Here is a 24,856-nt window from a genome sequence, read left to right on the forward strand (position 1 = left end):
CCTGTGTACCTTTTATCATCTGGGTTAAATATCTGATGGCTTCTCTTGTCCTAAACCCACCACTCCTCTGCAGCCACTGGGAGTCAAGGACACCCACCACATGCAGCTGTTGGATAGACGTTTTCTTCTGCTGGAACCCAACAGCTCGGTCCCATACAACTTCAGTGCCCCTTTGAGAGAGGGGAGCATAGGGCAATGTGCACATTGCTTTCCCAGCATGATAGATTTGGGGTTTCATCTCTGTTGACACCCATCAGATAATTTGTTTCTGAGACAGTGGTTAGTAGGTCAGGAAAGGCAGATCATGCATTCCTCTGCCCAGGGAGTTTGTTGCTGGTCAGTGTGCTGGAGCATGTGAATATTCATCTCGTATAAATCTGTGCCTTGAGTGACGTGGCCGTGGATATTTTTATTGGCAGCAACTAATCCTTTGACAAATCTGGTCAGTTCTTTATCCAGTAACATGCAGCAGTCATCAGTTGTGCAGATGGTTTATTGTAGTGACTTAAATCTGTCAGGAAAAACAAACCAAACATCTTTCTATGAGTATGGGGTACAATTTTTATTTGTTTCTGTGGTCAGGAGTCACAGCTCCTCTTCTGACAAATTCTGTGTTTATCTCAGTTGTTTTACTTGGGTGTCCTCCCCTGTTTGCAACACTAGAAACAACAAATAGCTTGGCCTTTTTATTTTGTATTACTTGCATAGTGTTTATCAAAATGATCATAGATGTTGAGGAGGGTTTTTTTCTCTCTCCTTGCCAATCATCTTTTCCATTGTTCTCAGGATTTTTTCCCTGCCTCAACATCAGTAATCAGATGCAGATGCTGCACAACAGTGTGCTACACCAGAAGTAACTAGGAAATTATGTTATCTCCTTATTATTAGATTATTAGAAAATAATCTTATTAAAATATTTCTCTTTCTCTAAAATCTGTCTTAAATAGAAATTAGTATGTCTCCAGTCTCCAGTTTGTCTTTTTTTATGAGACTCCAAATTGGAATTGAGATTCTAGGACACTGAGTTCCTGCTTTGTTGAGAAGGTGGTCAAACACAGCAATAGGTTTTCCAGAGATGTCCATCCTCAAAACCCTGCTGCACACATGAACAGCTCGCTCTAGGTCACCCTGCTTTGAATAGGGAAACTGGACTAGACAATACTAGAGTTCGTCTCAAACCTCAGCAATTCTTTTTATTTTTTCCCTTCTGCTTGCTATTTGTGTATAATAGAGTGCCTTGGATTTAGTGTGTCATATTGTTAGTGTCTGATTCTTTTCAAAACCCCTCCAAAAATCCCTGTTACATTTTACATTTGAATTGATTTTATCAATTTCAGCCACCCTGTCATGGTCTGTGGTCACTAATCAATATAGGGTCATCAGATAATTCATGATGGAAAGGGCCTCAGGAGGTTCCCTGCACAACCTCCTGCTCAAAGCAGGTCAGCTCTGAGATCAGAGCAGGTCGCTCAGGACTACATCCAGTCTGATCTTGAAAACCTCCAAGGATGGAGATGACACACTCTCTTTAGGCACCTTGTTCCTCAGTTTTTCCTTATGTCCAGTCTAAAGCTTCTGTTGTTCCCACTGTCTGGGTTCATCTTCCCAATGAGCTTGCTGTAGGTAGTGGCAGGCTGCTGTCAGGACCCTGCTGCAACTGAGCAGTCTTCCATCCAAATACTAAGCATGCCCAACCCTGCTTTAGTTTCAGAGATGAGCCAAGCTTAGGCATGTTGCATGGCATAGCCATGGGCAGATGTGAGCCAATGACACTTCTGCAGTTTCATTTCTGGAGGAATTTCATTGTTAACCTGCTGAAAATTGCCCCTGCATCCCTTCTCTGTTGAATACAGTTTAGCCTAAGTGATTTCCAGCCTGATGCAGCTTCTCACCTTCTGACAGCCGAGCTTCTCTAGCAGCCTTTTGTAAAGGTTTTATCAAAGGATTTCTGAAAGTCAACACTAATTACATGTACCAGTGTTCCTCACTGCTAATTTGACACACTTCAGGAATTCTAATGGAGCCCATCAGAGACATGACTTTCCCTTGCAGAAGCTATGCTGCTTTGTCACGATGATAATTTGCCTGGTTAAGTGCTCTGTAGCTCTGCCACGATCCAGATTTACTTTTTCACATAATTAACCCAGTTCTAACGCAGGACTTTCTGGTCTGTCTTGATAAGATTTCTCTCTCCTCTGATGTTTCCCTTTAAAAGCAGACACCACACTGCCTGTCTTCTAGCCATGTGAGGCAGGAGCTGGTTTTTCATGATAGGTAATGTATTTTTGGTAGTTCCTGGAGAGTTTGGGGTGAGTGCCAGCCATTAGAGACAACATACTCTGAACCAAAGTGATTTGGATATTCCACGAGCAATTATTTTTGTTCCCCAAGGTTTTGTATGTATCCTCCATGCTGCCCATGCAGAAGGGCTGGGTGGGATCTCCCACCCATCAGCGTGGAAGAACTGTGTAGGCAACGTTCCAGTTCACTTCACCAGTCTGCTGGCTTTTACCAGCAACATTTTTTGGCAAGATTCCAGTGGTGCTTTCCTTCCCCACAGTAGTTTGTGCCAGTTTCTGGAAACTTTTGTTTCGAAGAGGCTTTTTCTGGCAATGTGGTGACCTATATGCAAACAAATGCACAGCATGTTCTTTTGAGCCAGAGAAAGACTTGCTAAGACATTCTCTTCAGTTTGAAGAAATACCAAGTGTGTAACAATGATTTCCATGAAGAAGGTCCTACAAACTCAGCATAAGACTGAATTCAGAAAAAATTAGACTGTTTGAATTAGCACTGTATAAAAGACTTCCAGCCTGGCTTGCCTCAGAATTCAGAGTTAATACCCAATCCCTGCTTTTCTCTTCTAAAGAAGGTGGGGGATAGGGGGTGTTGAAGTTAAGCTCTACTGATTTTCTTGCTCCTACATGCCAAAACACTTTTGTTACCCTTTCTCTTTGCACTCTAAACCTTTTCCCTGTGAAAATGAATGTACTTGCCAGTGCAGGGTTTCACTGTCTTGCTCCTGTCCTGTGGAATAAAGCCCTCTTGGAGAGGAAACACCTCATGCCCAGAGGTCATTCAGTCAAAGGCACATCATGGAAAAGGGAAGACCGTAAATCACTTGTGTTGAAACATTAAAAAGCTGATAAATAGGTGGTCCTGAGCTGTAGCCCAGCCCTGGCTTCCCTGTGCACAATGCAGGGCTTGGGGTGCTTCCTGGAGCAGCCAGGGGGCACAGCAAGGGGGAAGTCTGTGTCAGGCTGAGATTGCAGCCACCAACCAGAGCATCCACAGGGGCTCTTGGTGGCAGGGGGAAGGGGCACGGTGTGGATCCACTTTCAGGAATCCCCTGGAGTCACAACAGCAGCCTTGGGGAAAGCATGGGGATACAAGCCCCTGGGTGGAGGTCCTCCCCAAGAGCAAAACTATGGATCTGCTGGAGCAGCTGGTGTGATTTACAGCCCCAGTGTCTCAGTACCACATCAGTCAGGTTTTCTAGCATAGGAGGCAGGTTCACTCACCAGTGGGGAAATTCGCTGTGTTATTTTCAGTACTTCACAGAGCATGCAGAAATTTTTTTTATTTTTTTTTTACAATGCTTGGTGAAAGCTGTATTCAAAAGTGGGAAATTACTAATTAGTAACCAAGTAGTTCGGGGTTTGATTCACAAAAATTGCACTATTACTGTAAGAAAGGATTGCAATTTCAGGCAAATAGTGGTTTTTGGTTTTATTTTTTTTAAAAAAAAAGGCACAGAAAATATAATTGTTCTGTTCATTACCTGCAAGGTTTCAGGTTTCTTGTACATTTTTTCATCATCTGAGACATTACATGCCTGGAAAAAAAAATTTACGCTTTCCCCTTTGTAATTCACAACTCTCAGGTTTTCCCACTAGATTGTTCTTGTAAACTCTTGTATTTCATATCACGCAAGAGTGACCACTTAGAACATCATTATAACACTATCACTAGCATCAGAGTTCAGTTATGCAGAAAGCTATGAGTGGGATGAGCTAAGTATCATTTTCTCTTTTACCCTACCAGAGTGCTAATAAAATGATTGCTGTCAATTCTTCTTGTTAGTCTCAATTTATGATGAGGGAAAGAAAAAAAAAAAAAAAAGAAAAGGGGAAAAAAAAAAAAAAAAGGAAAAGGAAAAGGTTTTCTTCTGGTTAAGAAATTCAACTGGTAGCATTAAAAAAATCCAAACTGTCTGCCTCTCCTAACTGTATTGGATCAATAAGCAGCTATGTGTCTTCTCTCTAGAAGGAGGCAGTGCAGAAACAATCTGAGTTGGTTAAATTTTCTGTTCATGTAGGCATTTTAGCTGTGTGCTCATAAGTGTACCATGAGTCAGCAGTAAATATTGGAAATACCAGTAAAAGAGGAGTCGTAAGCATCCCATTAAGACTTCCAGTAACAAATCTGTAATGTTGGCAAAAAATACCTACGTTGAAGAAAGAGTCATCATAGCCACAGGCTTAAAAACACTCTTATCAAGGTAGGGAGATGGTCTTATCATTGAGAAGCCCTGTAAATACTTACAAGTAACAAGCAGGTCCTCTTATATCCTTTCTAGTCTAGATTATTAGTATTGTTTGAATGCCACTGTAGAAAAATGGTGCCCTGGTTTGAACTCATGGCAGGAGAAATAATTTGAAGTCATGTTGGGTCTACTCATGTACCTGTGTATTGCACTAGCAAAGGAAAATGCTGCAAAAATACATGTCAAAAAGCAGCAGAAGAAGTATTCTGTTTCTACTTGCTAGTGGTCAGTGGTCAGGTATTTAGAATGCAGCAGCATTAAAATACTTTCATCTGTTGCCTTAAGCCCTGTATGCCTCTGAATCTTAACCCCTAGAAAACAGTTGTTCACAATAAGGAAAAATAGTTCCTTAAAATACTTAAAATTTGTGCGTTTGCACCACTTGCCTTTCAGCAGCAGGCAGAATAGTACACTCAAATAATCCTTTTTCCTATATAACTCCTAAAGCAAGCTTGTTCAATTTGTTTGGGGTACACAGTGTGTTCAGACATAGAGCACAGGCTTTTACACTCAGAGGAAGATAAATGGGAAAATAACACAAGGAGGATTCAGTCTGGTGCTGGGAACAAAGTTTTGGGTAAAAGAATTAGGTAAACATGTTCAAATGCAAAGGGGCTTCATGTGGTGTTGGGCCTTGGGAGAAGTTGTGGGTTTTTTTTCCCATCACCATCATCACCACAAGTCCAGTCCCCATGTTCTGGGTGTGTCAGAAACTGCAAAACAACAGGCAGGGAACATCCAGCTCAGACAGTTGTAATGCAAGTCTTGCATCCTTCCAGCCCCTGCTCTGCTGTCAGAAGGGGGAGACTTACCTGCTGGCAGGAGCAGCCCCAGCACCCACATGCTACCCAGCCATCTTGGGATGGACCTCCACACACGTCAAAGGGTATTCTTGGGTCTCTTGTTCTGGAATTTAGAAACTGCTATTCTCTTTAAATGCCACTGAACTGCCATTGAATGCATTTTGCTTCAGCCATACTTGGAAACAGGTTCCTTCTGAAACCACTAAACATCTTTCTAGTACTCTTAAGACTTAAAATCACTCAATTCTGATTGAGAAATGAAGTAGTTTTACTTAGTGGTTTATCTTCATTGGGTATAATTCTGCCTTGCCTTTCACCTGAGCTGAGGTCTCCAGTGTAAACATGCAACACTGCATGAAGTCTGCTGAAGAACAGACTGGGGTTTTGACATTTTTTTCCCCTTAATCTGACAATAACAGAAGCAAGCACAAAGCCCCTTTTTTTCATTATTAGAAGACCTGATGATCAGTCTTGCTTTTTTGCTAAGATCTTCTCAAATTTGCCATGCCCCCGTATTATTGCCTCTACAAAATAAAAAATCGTAGGTGGTGCATAGTAGGTCAAAGAAGGAAAGCGCTTCGCAGTCCCTCTAAACCCTGTTTTGGTTTTGAGGGTGGAAAGTTAGTGGGAGAGTAGGGAATCAAAGCGAGTTAAGGCCAGTGGTAATGAATACCCTTCTCAATATCTTTCCCAAGCATCTTACTCAGATTTAAGAATTGATGGGCTGCTTGGCCGTGAATCCTGGGGTATCCCGAAGTCGAGCAGCACCCCACCACAGCGCGTTCACCTGGCAGCTGCACTGCTCCTCACCTCCTTGTTTGTGTTTTTTCTTCCTCCCAGGGTGTGAACGGCATGTCTGTGGATGAGAAGACTGACTCCCCCATGTATGTGTATGAGTCAACGGTGCACTGTACCAATATTCTCCTCTGCTTAAATGACCAGCGGAAGCAGGACATTCTCTGTGACGTGACGTTGATCGTGGAGGGGAAGGAGTTCCGCGCCCACCGGGCTGTGCTGGCTGCCTGCAGCGAGTACTTCTTGCAGGCCTTGGTAGGGCAGACGGAAAATGACCTGGTGGTCAGCCTGCCGGAAGAGGTACAGTATATCTCCTGGGCTTTGCTGTAAACACTGGCCCCCTTCATCCTCTGTGGTGAGGAAGACCTCCGTGGTCTGCCTGGTTGACCAAGGCGAGCGTGGCACTCGTGTCAGTGCCTGCCCTGGCACAGCTCTGGGGGTGGGTTTTGTGTTCGGGTGGGTTGTGAATTGCTGAAGCAATGTTTGTGGCAGCCTTCCACACCAGCAGTAACCCTTAATGATTATGGTGGCAAAGCTTTAAGATGCTTCAGCTCACCTTTGCCACCACTGCCAAGGGAGTTGTACCCAAACACTTAATTACCATAGCTTCGTGCCAGGCATTATCAGGGCTCTGCTCTCCTGACAGGAAATTTGAAAGGAGTGATGTGGCTGCTGGATGGCAGGTTATTGTTGAAAAATTGAGTTGTCACATTGTTGGGAGTCTCATTGCTGTCCACCCCTCTCTGGCAGCTCATATCCTCGTGTTCTTCTTTCCCCTCTCCTGCACCTCATCCAGCCTTGCTTCCTTTTTCCTCTCCTCATGACAAGTTTGGGATTTAATTGCTTCAGGCCGTGTGTTTTCCATCAAGAAGCCATGAACACAGTCTGTCAAAAAAGCAGGGGTTTTCTCATGCTGCATGGCTCCCACAGCAGGAAGCCAAGGGACATAGGAAATACAGACCTCACTGGAAAGTTTATTTTACCACAAAATCTCACTGGCTGCCTTCCACCCCCACTGTAATTTCCTCACAGCTGTACAGCCATGACAGCACAGCTACTGTAGGACACGCTGGTGGCTTTGCTGCCCACGGAAGGTAGAGACGTGTGCCTGCTGGTCAGGGTTGCCTTCACCCTCTGCCTTGGCACTGCCTGCCTGGTGTATCCAGCTGGGATGGGCAGAACAAGGGTCAGTGATGTCCCTGTGCTCTGGAATACAGAAAGGTTTTCACCATCATTTGCTTAACATCCCATGTGTGAGGAAAATTTTGTTTTTAAAGGATGACACGTCCCGAAGTGTCACACACCATTTTTCCCACCCTAGTTTAACTCTCCAGAGGCTTCAGCACCTCCATGATGTTGCCACAGCACAACTTGGAGAGCATTAGAAGAAGTAGGTCACCAGGTGTGACTTCATGGGTTCAGGAAAGGCAGACCAACCTGGTCTCATTCTATGACGAGGGGAACGGCCTAGTGGACAAGGAGGTGGCTGTGGACATTGTCTACCTGGACTTCAGTAAAGCCTTTAACACCGTCTGCCACAGCATTCTCCTTGAGAAGCTGGCAGTTCATGGCATAGACACATATATTCTTAATTGGGATAAAACTGACTACATGTCAGGGCCCAGAGAGTCACAGTCAACAGAGCTATCTAGTTGGTAACCAGGCAGTCAGTTATCAGTGGTGGTCCCCAGGGTTCAGTTTGGGGTCTGGTCCTGTTCAATATCTTCATTAATGATCTAGATGAGAGGATTGAGGACTTTCTTAGGAAGTTTGCAGATGACACCAAGTTGGGTGGGAGCATTGATCTGCTTGAGGGAAATAAGGCTCTGGCAGAGGGATCTGGACAGGCTGGACCAGTGGGCTAAGGTCAATAAAATGAGTTTTAACAAGGCCAAGTGACAGGTCCTGCACTTTGGTCACAACAACCCCATGCAACCTTACAGACCTGGGGAGGAGTGGCTGGAAAAGCTGCCCAGAGGAAGAGGATCTGGGAGTGCTGGTTGATACCTGGCTGACTATGAGCCAGCAGTGTGCCCAGGTGGCCAAGAAGGCCACCAGCATCCTGGCTTGTATGAGAAATAGTGTGGCCAGCAGGGGAAGGGGAGTGATCCAGTCCCTGTACTCAGCATTGAGAGGAGACCTTATTGCTCTCTACAGCTACCTGAAATGAGGTTGTATGGAGGTGGGTTCTGGCCTCTTCTCTCAAGTGAATGATAGGACTAGAGGAAATGGTGTGAAGTTGCATCAGGGGAGGTTTAGATTACATCTGAGGAAGAATTTCTTTACTGGAAGTTTAGTGAGGCATTGGAATGGACTACCCATGGAGGTAGTGGAATCACCATCCCTGGAAGTATTTAGAAGCCATGTATATGAGGTACTTCAGGAGCTGTTCTGGTGGGTGATACAGATACTGATCTATTTATTTTATTCAGGGGGGGTGTTGACAGTTGGACAAGGTGATCTTAGAGGTCTTTTCCAGCTGTGGCAATTCTGTGATTCATGAGTGTGATTCATGAGTCTTAACACTGAGTGTGACTCATGAAGAAATTTCAACCCAGGTGTTTTGCATTAAGAGCTTAGAGCTACCACAGAGGATGCGCTCGGGTGCACACTGTGATTCTGCAGTGTCCACTAATTATTTCCAATGGAAGAACCAAGTCTCAGTCAGTGTTTCATAGCTTTTGCGCTACAAAGCAAGGATAGAAGCAGAAAGATTACAAAACATGCCCAGGGATGCACATTTAGGAAGAGACAGGAGAATATCAGTTGTCTTCTACAAGGTATTGGTGAGGCCTCTGTGTATGATTCAGGTACAGTTAGGTAAAGAAAAGTAGTTGCAATTCAAATAAGCAAGGGTGACAAAAATGTTCAGAAGAAGTAGCCTGGCCTAGAGTGGAAAAAGACGAGACCATGGCAAGTTCAGACTGATGGTGTGACAACTGCAACATGTTACAGCTCCATGTAGGCAGAGGAGGTAAAAAAGCTTGGAGGAGGAATTTCTCTTTAATACTAAAAGACAGTATTGACAGAAGCATTGATTGGTGTCAACTGGCTTTTAGTAAAAGTAGATTGTAAATCAGTAGATTTCTAATCACAGCAGTGGTGAGATGCTGAGCCACAGGCCACTGGGAGGAGCAGGGTGATGGAGCATGGTGTGTCTGGATTTGGTAAGTTAGTCCTATGTTCAGATGACATTAAAAACTTAAGACACAGAGATTTGTCTCTATATGTGTTTTACATGACATGTTACATAAAAAGTTCCCCTAGTTCAACGATAAATTATTTTAATTTCACTGAATCTTTTTTAGATAAATGTCGTGGGGGTTTACATGTTAAAATATAACTCAGTGAAAGATGAAAAATTTGAAGTGACTTAGGGTCACATTGGCTGCTGTTACATCTTGAGTGAAGTCCATGGATTTGCAGAAGCAATGAATATAGTTCTTGGGGTTTTTTTCCCATTACTCTGACATTGTCAGGCCCCACCTAAGACCGCCTCTACTACATTGCCATGAGCTTCATTTAGAGATCTCTGCAGAGTGCCAGAGCTTTAACTTTCTTATCCTGGAAGAGAACTCTCCTGGCCTATCCAAAAAGATAACTCCAGTTACAATGCCTGCTTGTACAGGGATTGTCCCCGTGCCAATTAATTGCTATTAACTGCATTGAAGATAATTTGCTTGGTGGCTCCTTTACTTATGTATGTGTGGTAGCTATAATTTCCTCACAAATGCAAACCCCTTTACTTACAGGGGTAAAGGGAGGTGTCTGATGCACTTTGCTGTTTCTCAGTTACTCCTTGGTTAAGGTTCTCTGCTTCTGGTGTGGCTCTTCAGAGTGCTGGGAGCTTTGGTAGGTGCCTCTGTGTAGATGCTGGAAGTGTCTCCAGCAAAGAACAGGCTCAGAGGTCTCCACAAAAGGAACTAAGAAACTCCTGGTTTTTGAGAGCTTGCAGAACAGGGAAAAAGCCATCTGAGTTATATTGCATTAAAAGAAGTTACCAAGGCCTTTTTCAGTTCACAAGCTAATGGGTCTTCCCAGCATTACTGTTTTCAGTCTGTGGTCTGCAGAGCTCTGGCAGCCTGTGAGTTATTTCTAAAGGTTTCCGTGCAGACAGATTTATTCTGGCATGTAGGGGGTTATTCCTCCAGCAGAAAAATTTAAAACATAAGTTGAAAGTTAATGTCCTGAACCAATGCTTTACAGGCTTAGAGACAATACACATTGGCATAAAATTGGTATAGAAAACCAGAGATTGAACATCAGTTTTAAATATAGTCTTCACTGTTCAAAACTTTTCCAAAGGTCATGATCACTCCTAAATTAACAAAGATATTTTTTAAGTCAACAATGCCAGCATTGCATTTTAAATTATGGTGTGGTTTTAAAACTGCTAAAGTATGCAACTGTAAAGAAAGGGCATTGCTGTTGTTATTGTTATTGTTATTTCTCAAAAGTTCTATGTTGGAGCTGGATAAAGCTTTATATATAAAGGTTTTACACTCATGTAATGTTGGTGTGAGGGAGCTTAACATCAAAATAATAGCACTTACTTTTGAATATTTAAATCAGTTATCTGCCTCTGAAGTCTGAATTGCAGGCTTTTTTTTTTTTTTTCCTTCATAGCATATTTGGATCTGTTCATTAATCTGGCATCCAGACATTATGAACTGTTGTCTAGCTAAACAGTGAACAGATGTTTTTTTACATTATTTCTTGTTTATATCAAATTACAAGTGAGAGCGGTCTTTGTGATATGCCAGTCATCTCAGTTGGGAGACATTGTGCACACACAGAATTTGGACTAGAAGAATTTACAGGGTTTTAAACCACTGCAAAACCTTGTATGAGACATTTCAGGTCAGTTCAAGCATGACTTAATATGCCTCAGTTCAAACGTTTCCCTAATCAACTTAAACTAAGTCAGTGTGGAGCTAATTCTGCACTGATTGAAGAGTTTCCCTAAACCCTTTTGTACTTGCCTTGGTAATTTGCTTTCAAACTACACCTTTTATTAAAGCAATGCATTTTGGTATAAAGACAAGGACTTGAAAAAACATCCGTGTAAGAACAAGGGCTCAGATGTGGCCGTGGTGTGTGAACTATCAGCCTTCAGAACAGAGGCAGAGGAATGGAGTTTGTCAGGTGCCTACAGCTAGTAAGATAGAACCCTGTTAGCTCTTAACTTCTGGGGTTTTCTCTTCATTTGCAGTTTTTGGTAAACAACTGGCACCTCACCTGTTTTTCATCCAGGGTGTATTTTAAGCAATTGTGCAGTTTTCCTCCAGCAGCTGCTGTTAAATGCATTCCAAAATTAATATTTTCCAAGTGCTGAGTTTTAAGCTGTAAACTTACTCCTTCACTCCATACCCCTAACTGTTGTTTTGTTTTATTTAATCACGAAAACTGGTCTTCCTTCCTTGAACAAGGCACTTAATTAAGCTTTTAATTCATGATAAGAAGTTAAATGGCACTTGTGAGGCTTTTTTAATGGTTTTCACTTCCCATCCAGATTACAAAAAAAGGTGTGATAGAGAGAGAGACACGGCTGTCAGCCAGGGGTATTGTAGGTCATGCCAATATTAGCTGGCAGCAGGCCATTATCCAATTAACATTGCTTCATCGCTGCAAGTAATAGCTCTCGAGTAGATGATTGAGTCATTCATGCTGTAGTGGTACTCTACTTGAGAAGGAGCCAGTGCTTAGTCAAATAGGCTTTTCTTTCACTGGTTTTACCTGCCTGACTTTGCTGCTAGAAGTGCACAGCGAGTCCGGATGGGAAAGCTGAAAGCTGGGTGTTGGGCAGAGGAGCATCATCTGTTCAAACACCTTCTTCATCTGCTTTTTGAAAAGCTGAGGCTGCAGTTAAAAGGTGAAGAGATGGAAGTGGCAACAACAAATAAAACCCCTCAGTTGCATGAGCATCCTGCAGCTTACAAATGAGATCCCTGACCTTGCTCGAGTCTTTTTTAACTTTGGAGCATACATTTAAAAACAACTTCACTTGGTTGTTCCAGCCACAAGAGCACCAAATGCCTTTCTCTCTGGTGAAGTTAAATGAAAGTGTTTGGAAGCAGTAGACCTAGCTTTCTGTTGCACTGCTTTAGCACATTTCTCTCTGTTACAAAACCAACTTGCTTCTCAAGTAGACTCATTAGTTTTACCTGTAAGCCTCTAATTCCTTGAATCAGTTTCAAAGACTGGCTAGTGGTGACTCTCTTCAGTGTAGTGAACTGGATGCTGGAAGTGTTGCCTTTGAAAAGGATTAAATGGAGTGTTCTGTGGCTCACAAATCTTCCAACGGGCAAAGGAAAGCAGCATCTCTTTTAGGAAGAGGGGGTTGGGACATGCTTGGAGAGTTTTTTGGGTTTTTTTTCCATACAGCTCTTTGCTATTAAGATAATGTTGTTTGAAGCAGATGTTAGCACACAGCACGGGCTGAATTTCTTTCTTACTGCTTTACTGCTCCTTGACTGCTGCTGCAAAACCTGCCATTTCTCCATGAGGTCTAGCCCTGGGAAATCTGTCTGCTTCTTTGGTTGACATAGGTTAACTTCCTCAGCTGGTTAGTCTGCAAGGAGAAAGGCAGGATGGGAGCTCAGATTGGGTTCAAGGCTGGCAAAAGCTGAGTGTTTTGGAAAGCAAAGGCATGCAGCACCCTGGGTGGGACTGAGCCAGGCATTTAACATTAGTATAGCTCATAGCTGACAGGGAGGAGAAGTACTGGCAGCTGCTAACCATCCATGCCAACCCGCCAGCCTGAGGGAAAAATGCTGGGAATTAGCCAACAAAAGATGATTGCAATGAGGAGAAAATCAAAGGCAGGATGCAGGAGGTCAACTATTACATACCCTGCTGGCTGAAGGCAATTACTATTCCTTTTTTCTCTCTAGAAATAAATGATATTATGTCTCTTTCTTTTCTGTGTAGTGTGTATATCTATGAATATAATGTCTTTAAGGAATGCAGTGACTGAGCTGTGAGTGGTCTGCACAGGCGCTTGTAGTGTAAGAGGTGATAAATGTGGAAAAGAGGAGCAAGAGGGCAAGAAGAAAATGTCTGCTTAGAAGTTAGTTCCCCAGCTGGAGGGATGTTATTGCGCTGTAGGGAACAAAAAAAGACCCTTTTTTCTTGTCATCCCAGAGATGTATTAGGAGTAGCTAAGGTTGGTTCTTAGAGAACAGGAAGCATTAGTGTGGTTTTCTTTTTACATCACAGTATCACCCATTCATGTTCCTCACAGCACTGGCCAGAATTAATTCTGCTTTGTCTCAGGAGGTGCCAGTGACCTGAAAGCCTTCCTAAAAGCCACCACCCCCTTCATCTGCAGAGCTTTTTGCAGTGGCAAAAGGGTGTATCTATCGGGCTTCAAATAAAGTCAGGCTTCAAACTCATTTATGCTTCAACTTCACCTTGGCAATGTTACTTCAGTGAGTCTGTATGAGCAAAGTTGGGTCTTAGATTTCCCAAATTCCTCTTACAGAATGTGTTATTTGTTTTTCATGCTGATTCACAGTGTTGACACTGACCACACAGAAGGATGATTGGAGGCTGTGGGTCTGTAGTAAGAGTAAAACTGAGCAGGCAGGGACGCTCTGAGGTCTTGTGTGACACAATACTAATTCAGGAGGAACTTGAATGAGACAGAAACACACATTGGTTTACATGCATTGCTTGCATAGCACAGTCCAAGGTACAAATGGCCTTATCTGTATCTAGCAGATGAGCAATAAAACAGAAATGAGACAATCAAGATGTGATATGAAATTCCATCCATGCCTCACTGCAAAAGCTTCCTGCACTGCCTGATTTTTCATGCCCCAAGAATGATAAAGAAACTAGCTACATACTTTTCTTTCAGTGTGGTGTAATTTCCATTATTTTGTGATGAGACCTGTCTCACTATTGATAATTCTCCTCTGATCTTTTCCAGAGGAGAAAAATGAAATATATCTCTGTGGTGTTGTGGGTAGACCTAGGCTTAAAAAAGCAAAACAAAAGGCATGCATACATGCATGTTAAGGGGAGAAAATCTTGTGATAACTCCCTTACCCTTCCTTTGCTGGCTGTTGTACTATTTATTTATTCAAGTAAGCATATAAAGTTATACCTTCAAAGGAGATATGGAGATGAATGCTTGGAATGAAATTCACCACTGTGATAAGTGGACTCAATTTTATTGCCTTTGTTAGGTTCCTGCCTGTCACTAGTGCTAAATCAGGCTGATTGACTCTGATTGTGCTCACTATTGAAAAGATAGTTTGCAGTGTGGAAACTTTCTCTCTCAAACATGACAAACATAATCTAAAATGTAAAAGATGTGCCAAAGAGTAAGTCCTGGAGTTAGACTATGCTAAGGGCATGATCAGAAGCATTAAGCTTGTGTAACTGGAGATGTATTGTGTTGGGGTTTTTTTTAATGTTTTAATTTTTTTTTCTATATTCAAATAGACATGTGGGAATGAAAGAAAATGAGGTGGCTGAGCCATGACTGTGCCTGAACACTGTTAGCACTTGGGCCCTGCAGACTGAAAGGTCTATCTCCTCCTCTCTTCACCTTCCTTCTCTTAACTTTGCTTTTTCTTCCTCACGAAAAGCTTTGAGTTTCTTTAACCAACAAACTAAGCATCTGCTCTTTTAAGAGTCCAGAAATACAAGCTGAACATTTACCATTTGAATAAACAGACAGATAAGGCCCAGATAAGACACCTCTCAGCTTCACCACATAAGAGACCACAACCTGTATGGTACTTTCTGATCCCATGTTAGTTTTTTTGTTAGTGTTCACAAGACACAAACAAGATAAGGTTTTATCTCTGTACAACACTTTCCAACAAGGATTTCCCAGTTAATAATGTCAGGCTGACTGTTTTTTTCAGCTACCAGTGAAACCGGGCATGTTCTGGAGTGGAATATGCCATGTATTCAGATGATGCAGTGGAGCAGTCAGAGAACATTAAACCTTGAAAGTATGGTTAGAAGTGAGATATGGGGTTTAGATGAGCAGAAGGCAATCGAATCACACTAGGATTTGGGAATGAAATGCTATTTGTGAATTTTACAGGCGGGCTGTTGAGGATTTTAGAACAAGTAGACACACTTTGTTACATGTCTAGTGCAAGCTCTGAAAAGAGAAATGTCTGGTTTATTCCAGGACTTCTGTGCAGCATTGAATTTTCATCTGTCCCACTTCAGCAGGAGACCTCCTGCAGATACCTTCAAGTCCCAGTGCAGTCTAACACTACTAAAAGCTGTGTCCTTGGGCACTTTATTTAATTTAATAAAATAAATATGTAGGAACAGCTGCACTTTGTCAAACTACAGTTCTGTCTAGCCCAGACTTGACTTGTTTTAGAAATGAGATTTAATTTCTCTGAAAGAGCTTGAGAGGAGGCTTCGGTGGTTGTTTAAAGACTCCAATGAAAAGACAGTACCAGGCATATCTCTAGGAAGTGTGTACAGGGGAAAGATATCATGAGAGACACTGGCAGTTGTTTTGAAGCCAGATTAAAATCAAGCAAAAAATTTGGCATGTGTAGTTTTAGCAACAAACTGCTCAGTGATGTGTGGCTGCACATTGTTTCCTAACTCTAAGGCAAATGGCCTTGGAGGGGGATAAGCTTTAGGCACCCCTTGAAGAAGTTTGGGGTTCAGTACAGATGTAGCTGGTGGAATTAAAGATCCTAAGATAACATAGATCAGATTGTCTAATAAACCTTTCTGTCCTTCTCTTTGCTTTAATCTGACCTTTAAAGAGCCGATGGCATTGAAGTATTTACTTGAGTGTAACTGTCTGTTACTTCTGCCCACAGGAGGAGTTGAGATATTTTCTTTTTTTAACTTTTGTTTCTTTATTTTGGGATTTTTTATTTTATTTTAATTTTGCTTAAAGTTTGCATGAGGCATCTTTTGTGTCACTTAAGAGCCAGTGATGGAGGCTTTAGAAGGTTTTGCGGAGAAGGTTAATTCGTAATTGAAATGGCACCAGGAATTTCTTGCTGTGACCCAGAAATTGAAGCTGGGATGAGGGTCTGTCATTAAAATAGCCATAGCTGGGCTGAAAAGAGCAGAGAACCACGGTACTAGCACTTTCAGTAAGACCTGTATTTAAACAAGGTGTCACCAGACAGCTGGAATTGAGAGGTAACAGCTCTGAAGTTAAATAATGGCAGCATAAAACATTTAGCAGTAGATTTTTGAGGTCCCTTGTGAGCAAAGAAAATACTGTCATCGCCTGGCTGCAAATGCTGGGGTGGAAGCTGATGCATCAGATGGGAATTACAGCACAGGGCTGTGCATCAGGTCAGGGATGATTAAATCACCTTGTATGACCCGCTCAGCTATGTTTACCTCTCTCTAAACTCTCTGGTTCACATTACCTCACACTGAGGTAAATGGACTGACCCACAGCTGGCACAGATGCTCGTCGCAGAGCAGCCCGTGGTGTCAGAACCCAGAGCTTCCAGCTGATCTCCCATCAGCCAGGGTTTCAGTCTCATTTCCTTCCACTTGTATCTCTTAAGCATGCAGGAGATATTGAGGGGATTTTCAGACTGGCCGCAGCATTTCTCAAGATGAATGAGTGAGGATGGAGCCTCCCTCTGCCTTATCTGGCTGATTGCTCCTGGGTGAGGGATGGGCTTTATCCTGTGTCCTCTGCCTGCTCCTCCAGTATCACCCCCGAGGTCCTGTGCACTGCCATTGATAAGAGCTGCTGACACCACCACATCCAGAAGCAAAGTAGTCTTGCACTCATGGAACAGATCAGAAGGAGTCAGTGAAATGCTACAAAGACTTTCAGCCCCAACTAGGGCACTTTGAGGATGCCTACTTAGGAATTTTTGCTAAGTGACAGAGCTGTTGCAGACCCAGGTTAAAAAAGAAAGGATTGATTAAAAAAAAAATCTTGATAATAAGAACAAGATTTAAAACTTCTTCCTGTGTTATTGTATTTTTTGAACATTCCATCTATCTCAAACAGTAGGTACCAAGAAAGACTTGATCTCTTCAACTGAGAGGTAATCAGTCTTGGCTGATGCAAGCTGTGGGTTTTCAGGCCCCCAGAAACCAGGCATCTCTGTTTTGATGTTGAAGCAACCATATTTAGTTGAATTTATATCTGGCTTTGGCAAGGCATGTGCTCCACATCGTTCTCATGAGCAGCTGCTCATATTTTCAGAATAATGCTACAGAGAAATGGAAGTCTACAGACTTACTGTCAGAAGAGCAGAGAGGTTTGGAAGGTGGGACCTAGGATGGATTCTGCAGCTACCTTTTATTCTCAGTGCTTCCTTCTGATTCTGTGGTGTCAAGTGTAATTCCCAAGGCCAGGTCTGAGGTGGGTTTGTTAGGTTAGTAAAATAGAAAGGAGACCATCCAAATAAATGGATTGACCCAGACGTGGGTCTGGACTACGCTAATAGTTTGAAGAAGCATGGGCATCCAGTCCATGAAACTCTTCATAAAACTTTACTTGAAGTTTGCTTGTGACAGGACTTGATTCCCTAGTCTGTGCATATACTTCTTACTTTATGTTTCTAGAATGGGTGGGGTGGTGGTATTGTTTCAAGGTAAAAAATGTAGATTTTAAAAACAGCCATGCAAACTTTACCAGTTCTCATTTTCAGGAAAAAACTCTTTTTAAGTAGTCCTAGATTTTTGTCAAACTGACATTGAGGAAGCTGTGGCTACATTCTTGGCTGTGTGAAGCTTTTGTCTGTGGGAAAAATGTTGAGTTTTCGCTTACCTTTGAAATTCAGACCTGTGGTCCTTGTTTCAAGGGCCTGGAGCTAGTAAGAAACAAGTCTTTAACAAATCTGAAAAGCAAAATGTCTTTCCATCTCTGCCCGCAGAGCAGCAGTGCAACGTGCCTGCCCACCTCTCTCTCCAGGGACCCAGGCAGCCTTCACAGAAATTTCCCTGTTGGGACTCTTGGTCAAGTAAAAACAAAATAAGCTCAAGTTATTTCCTGTTTCTTTCAAAGGACAGGGTGGGAGCCAGTAACCTTTCAAGACAGGAAAAAGCTGGGGAAAGACAAATCCTGACAACTTCCCTTCTGCTTTCCACAGAGGACTTAGTGCTCGTTTTGCTTCCCAAAGGGGAAGTTGGACTTGAGGTGGATGGGTCTCCAGCCATTCCATCTGCCTGTTGAATTGAACTGTATTTTAACCTTATTTTTATCTGACTGCAGATATCCATGTTCCTCCATGGATGGCTTTCTGCATATGGTGTTTTTGTCTGAACACACGGCCAAAAAAAGCAGTTTCTGTCTATTCCTTGAACTTGGTAGTTTTCATGAGACTGGGCCCTTCCAACTAAGGCTATGTTTTAAATGTCTGAATTGTCTGATGTCTAATTTGTCTAATTAAATGTCTGATTTGTCAAATGCAAGGCATAAAAAATGGAAAGTTGCTTGTCTTTTGTAAGAGCTACCTATCCTTGTAATTTTTGCCTCATTTATATATGCAGTGGCCACTGAGGGCAAGTAATATCTATACTATTGTCCGAGGAAGTGAGAAGTGAAGAGGTGTCCATGACATATATAGGAACTGGGGCATTCTACAAATAAACTTGTTCACATTTACAAAGTCATCATAGCATTCAGAAAGCAGGAGGATTTGCTTTCAGTAGCAACAGAAACCTTTAAAACAGTAACTCCTTTTCTTTTTTCCCTGTCTTTGCTGTACCTTGCAGTTGAAGAACTGAGAAGAACACCCAGTAACAGTTACCTCAGGCTTGGTTTAGTTCAGCTTCCTTTTCAAAGATGAGCCTAATCCTTCTCTTATGGGATTTGTTTCATTTTTATGCATGAACTTTCCGATTGGAAGCCTCAGTTGAGAGGACATAGGCAGGTAAATTGTCAAAAGCAAGCATTTGATCCCATTCTGGCAGCTGTCTTCAGCGGATGGTGCACAGCTGAGGTGACCCTTGTGGGAGCTGCTGTGCTGGACCTCCTCCAAGCAGCTCTGTGAAGCAGATGAGTGCTGCACACCATAAGCTGCCCAGACATAAGGGGCCCAGACTGTTGGCTTCATCTGTTCTTAGTATCTGATCTCAGCTTAGTTCTCAGATACAGTTTTATTCTGAATTATTTGGTGAGGTTACAGTCCAGTTCTGAAACTGATTTTCTGGATAACATAGCTAAAGGAGTGTGAAAATTCGTGGTAATTTCTTGTCATTGTCCTTTCTACCTCTTGGTTGCATGGTATGGTGTAGTAAAGACCTCTCTAAACATTCTTTTTCGGGAATGGATCCTTTACTCTCAACTAAGCTTTTCCCAAACTGCTCTGATTGTGTTCTTGAGAAACTTCAAAGGTGTTGTTGCTATTGTATAGAGCAGGAGAAATCAATGTCGTTATAACTATTTGACCAAAATATTTTCCTCCCAGTATTAGAATTTCTTGAAGCTGAAGTTTTCATAATACCTTTTTGGAACTTACTGTCTGTGCTATCTTCTCTATTATTTATTTAAGGGGAGGTAGAATGGTGTTTCATTTGCAGCTTGCAACCCTTGTCCATCTGTTGGATGGATGTATATTTACAGGAATTAGCAAATGCCTATTTTTAATTTCTCCCATAAGAAAAAAAAAAAAAAAAAAAAAAAAAAAGTTACACCATCCTTGTCTCTGGAAAGCTTTTGGGCCAATGTATGCATGCCATTTTTTGGTACCATGCCAAGCACTCTGTTGAGAACCTTAATAGCAATCGAAGGAACAGAAAGAGATTTTTGAGGTTTGGAGGTAAAACCTGCTCAGATGGCTAAAACTCTGTAAAACTGCCACAGCAATCTGCTGGAGAGCAGATGGAGAGCTGAGCTGTGTATTGTGTGCTCCCCGGGTCTCTCTGCTGGGGTAAAACAGCTTCTGCCCTGCTGCCTTTTAACACCAGGTCCTCCAGCAGCAAATGTGGAGAAGACTTGACCTCTGCTTGCTCTTCAGGATAGCAACCACCCCTGGGCACTCTGGCATTTCCTCACCCTCTTTATGCATGTAATATCTGCACATGAATGCTCTTGCTCAATCCTATCAGCTGTGTATCGTTCTATTCTGGGGAAGGTGAGAGCAGTGCTAGAAATGACATAGCTCTGAAAGGTATCATCTTTACTCCTTTTGCCTCCCAGAGTAAGTCTTTGCCTCAGTTTGTGCAATAGCAACCCTACAAGGAGGAAGCATCATTTATTTTTTTTTTTAATAGAGAGCAGATGAGAAATGCCCATGGAGTGAACATATTTGTCATTTGTTGTTTATATGGCTTATGAGCTTTCTGCATGTCACCAGTGCTCTGGTTTGCCAAGGTATTTAGAGGTCCCTGAGAAGCCTTGACGGTGAATGAAGGAACCTTGGCAAGATTCTGCATTACACCATGCCCTGCCCAGCATTCCTATAGTTCTTGCCATTTTCTGCCCCTTACAACATGGCTATGGCTTTGGACAGCAAATGAAATTTTCTATTTCCCAAACAAATGATGTTTAGGATATCTTCATCTGCCCAAGTTCTGTGGATTTGCACAGGGATGAGGGGATTTTTGCTTTGTATGACTGTGTGCTGTTTTGTGGCTCTGCTTTATTTCCTCTTTCATCCTTCTCCTCCTCTTTCTTCTACCTAAGACATTAAATTCAATCTAACATGGCAATATGTTTTGACAGGGGCAGCACTTGGTCTGTGCCAGTTCCCTGGTGGCTTTAAGCTGCTGGCTGCAATGCTGCAAACAAATTCAGACCCTGCCTTGGCCAGCAGTTCCCGCCAGCTATCTGCATGTTTGCTCTCCAGGCTTTATTCTACCTACACTACTGGAGACTGCAGAGTCACAGCCTGTGTCTCATTGTTATGCATGGATGGGAAATATTCCTGTACTTATTTGCATTCATTAGCTGTTGGTAGTTCCTCTGTTGAGGTCTCTAGCCTTGTTTTTACAGTGCTTTTGGCAGTGTTTCTGCACTTGGTGTGTGAATTTTTATGATCTGTTGCATGTTATTCATGAAATTTCCTGCTCTGTAATGGTATCAGTTTTCCAGACACAGAGGAATACAAACGAAAACCCAAGAGCCTGCATTAGCATAAAATGTCCCAGTTCTGTCAGTTTGATTAATTTGTCTCTTTGTCTCCACTCTATATGATAAGTGCTATTAATGGTTGCAACACTTCATATGTCAAAGTCTTTCTTCCTAATGACTTGAAAATGTGGTTTATTTCCCCCTTTTTTGTATTATTTTTCTCATTTAGCATTCCACTCAAGTATAGATTTATGCCATGCTCTTTCATTATCTTACTGGTTGCAGCATTGGAGTGATTACATATGGTGTAGGGTATGAGCAAAGATGTGATCCCAGGGGCAGCAGCTGCTGATGCAAGCTGAAAATAGATCCAGCGTATGCTCAGCACTTTTCCCAGAGGTCTTTTATTTATTAGGAACAGTCTTGGTACAGGACAGCTCGGACCCTCATTTAGCAAGATGACTTTTTGCCTTTCAAGAACTGTGGAGTGACTTTGCTCTATTTACTGACTGCTGTGTAATTTTTTTCACTGGCTTCTATTGAAGCAGTGACTTTACCTTACATAAGTTGTAATATAATCCTGATTTGTAATGAAGTCAAGAAACGACATTTGAAGTAATGGAACTTGACAGTTCTAAGGTTTAAATTAAATAATCCTATTTGTAAGACAGCATTTGTACATGGTACACTGATTTAAAGTGAACTTCAGTTGTTTAGTGAATCCTTTACCATTCTCTATGTTTTGCCTTCCATAGGGGCTCTTGGGGGAATAAAACACATTTGGAGAGAGCATGTTTCTCTTTGGAAACATGAGTGGCACAACACATTGTGGTTTTTTCCCTTAGCAAAGATGTTCTCATCAATTGTTCCACAGAATTCTTTAATTAAACAGGAAAAATTAATGTAGATGATTTATTCTGGGCAAGCCGCTTCTAACCTGCTTTGGCAGTCAGAAGAGGCCAACTGCTGAGAATTAGGAGAGGGAGGGTGCTGGAGGGAAAACAGTGGGAAAAGGCTGTGGCTTGACTTTTCCCTTCACAAGAGCAGAGGTCCATTCTAGCAGTGATTTGTATGGAGAAAGAAGATCCTCTCCTCCAAGCCATCCTTCCCTCTGCAGTTGACAGAGGGGGCCATGTAAGGACAGCGTTCCCTTCTGTCTCCACACTCCTCATTTCTTCTTCTGTCACTGCCATGCCAATGTCAGCAACAAGAGCCCTTGGGGGGGGGCATGAAAATGCAAAATGAAAGGTGGTCTCTCTGTGGCCAGCTGCTAAGAGCTGGCAAGACTCACGAAAAAGGGGGGTTAGTAGTACAGAAGGCTTCTAGACAAGGAAAAGGGACCAGGCAGGGAGCATGAGATGCTGGAGAAATGATTACAGAGAGCACAGAAAAAGGGCAGTGGTATAAAAACACTAAAGATACCACGCTGGATTTCTGTGGCCTAGATTGAGGGAAACTATTGTGCAAAATGCTTTCTTCCCTTTTCCCGTTGCATTTTTGCCTTTCCTTCTGTTTTCACATAGCTGCTGCTGCCCCTATCTGTCACCTTCTAATTTTCCTTGGTACCTGGCTGGGATGCAGCCCTTTCCCTATGATCCTGACAGACTGTCTCACCCTTGGCCGGCCTTGCACCCCCAGGCACAGGCAGCCGAGCTCTGGCATTCAGCTCAGTAACATCTCCCCCCGAGTCAGGAGCTTCATTCTCAAATCCTGAGAGAAAAATGTCTCTTTTAATGCATTGCTCTGGGGCAGCGTCAGCTCCCTCCACAATGGGGGCTTGGGCCAGCAGCACCCAGTGTTGCCCATGCCACTTCCCTGCTGGCAAGCCAGCTCCAAGCCTTCATTTGTGTCCTTCCCCACCAGGAGGGGGCCAGGACTCTTCCCTGGTGACCTGGTAGGGAAGAGCTGAACAAAGCAGGGGGTTCACTTCCATTTGCTGGGAAGATGTCTTTAAGTAGAACTGGGTAGTTACTGTTCCCTGACATCCAGCTCCAAAGAGGGTGGCCTCCCCCAAGTCATGGCTGCGAGAATGAGCTGGAGCTTCAGCATTGTGTCAGCCCTGCTGTGTGGTTTCAGGCCCAGGTAGCTTATTTCTCCTTATTTTAGTGAGCTCCACTAACAAACAGGTGATGATGTCCAAGGCCCAACCTCCAACTCCCAAGGAGGGTGTTTATCAGGTGTGGGGGCTGGAGCCCAACCCAGAGATGTGGGGCAAGAAGCTGCTACTCCCATCTCCTGCTCTCCAGGCTACTAAGAACTTTTTTTCCCAGTGCCTGCAAGGAAGTAATAACTCCTATTGATTAGAAACCAAGCTCGAGTTTACCACTGATGTCAAGAAAGAACAGGACTCATGAGTGTTATTGGGCAATGTGAGGAACAGGGAGCTCACAAAGCCAAAGCAGCACACAGACCATCAGAGGAGGTGAAGGTGAGGAGTGCAAACCCACAGAACTGATGGTTTTTAGGGCCTTTCTCTTTATCTAGAGAGAAAAAGCAATGAGGCCCAAGAACAGAAGTCCAACAGGAGGTTTTAGAGTTGCTGCTGGTAGCTCACACACTGTCCCATCTCCCTCCTCTGACAGACATGTGCGTGGCTATGGGTACAGCTTTCTGTTCCCTTGGAATTAATGGGATTATATACAGCAAGAAAGGAGGTGGGGTACACTGTATTTTCCAAATGCAGAGCTTTGGCTCTGTGCTGCTTGGTCTTTAGAAAAATAAATTTTAAAAAATAGCAAGAACCCAATTCCAGGATGATTCAGTATACAAATAAACTGGTTTCCATTTATTCATGACACACATAAATGCACATTAGTGACTGAGGCAGTAGAATAACACTTCACCGTTCATTATTCTATCAGACAGTGATAATTGTAGTTAATATTTTCTTAGTAGTGTCTCTGAGAGTTTATTTATACTGTTAATAATCTGAGCAGCTGTAATGATGCTGGCTGCCAGAGCTGTAGCCTTTTAAAAGCACTCTAGTGTGGAAATGATACCACGGTAATAGAAATCCAAGGAGAAAAGGATCTTTTTGGAGCAGATGGGGCTAATTCACTCCCTTTCACACATGTTCACATTCTCTTGTCTCAATTTCTCACACTAGCATGCGTGGGTACACGTGAGCATATGTAGACACACAGAGATAGCTGTAAAGTCCCAACTTCTACCTTCCCAGGACAGGGAAGACACATGTCAAGCTGAAAATGCCATCATTTTTCTATGTGGATGGTATTTCTAGGGCTCCTAAGGCAGATGGAATTTCCTACCCCTCGCTTTCCAGGTACACCTTAAAAATCTCGTTTATGAAATGGAAAGGGAGAAATTAATTCCCTGGGGACAGCTCGAAGCTGGGCACAGGATTGTGGCTGTGCCAGGATGCTGCTGCTGATCCTTCTGTCCTTCTCTGCCTTCAACCACTTTGCTGTGGAGCACTCCTGCTGAGCCTGTACTCCTTTAGGGAATGAAAGAGCCATTTACCTTTACTCACAGCAGACATGAAATCTCAGCAAGAAGGCAAATGCCTCCAATTTTTTTCTGGTGGGATTTATAGAGCCTAGCTAACCTTTTGGGCCACCATGGGAGGAGCTAACTACTCCTTGTGGAGGACAGGAGGGGGACGAAATTTGCCAGCTCAGCAGTAGTTGGTTCTTCTTTGCTGAGCTGAGCAGACGTCACTGATGAAATGTGAATGCCAAGCAGTGGAACAAAAGCCACCGT

General features: G+C 42.9%; 1 protein-coding gene across 7 annotated transcripts in view; it reads left to right on the forward strand.

Moving 5' to 3' along the window:
- Positions 1-24,856, forward strand: part of BACH2 (BTB domain and CNC homolog 2) — a 193,388-nt gene that overhangs the window by 134,139 nt on the left and 34,393 nt on the right. For all 7 annotated transcript variants that reach the window (XM_071741325.1, XM_071741326.1, XM_071741323.1 and 4 more), the window contains one exon: positions 6,190-6,444. In XM_071741325.1, the coding sequence (XP_071597426.1) occupies positions 6,202-6,444 (243 nt within the window). In that variant the 5' untranslated portion in view covers positions 6,190-6,201. The remainder of the gene's footprint in view (positions 1-6,189; positions 6,445-24,856) is intronic.

The sequence above is a fragment of the Heliangelus exortis genome, chromosome 3, assembly GCF_036169615.1.
Source record: "Heliangelus exortis chromosome 3, bHelExo1.hap1, whole genome shotgun sequence".
Taxonomy (NCBI): domain Eukaryota; kingdom Metazoa; phylum Chordata; class Aves; order Apodiformes; family Trochilidae; genus Heliangelus; species Heliangelus exortis.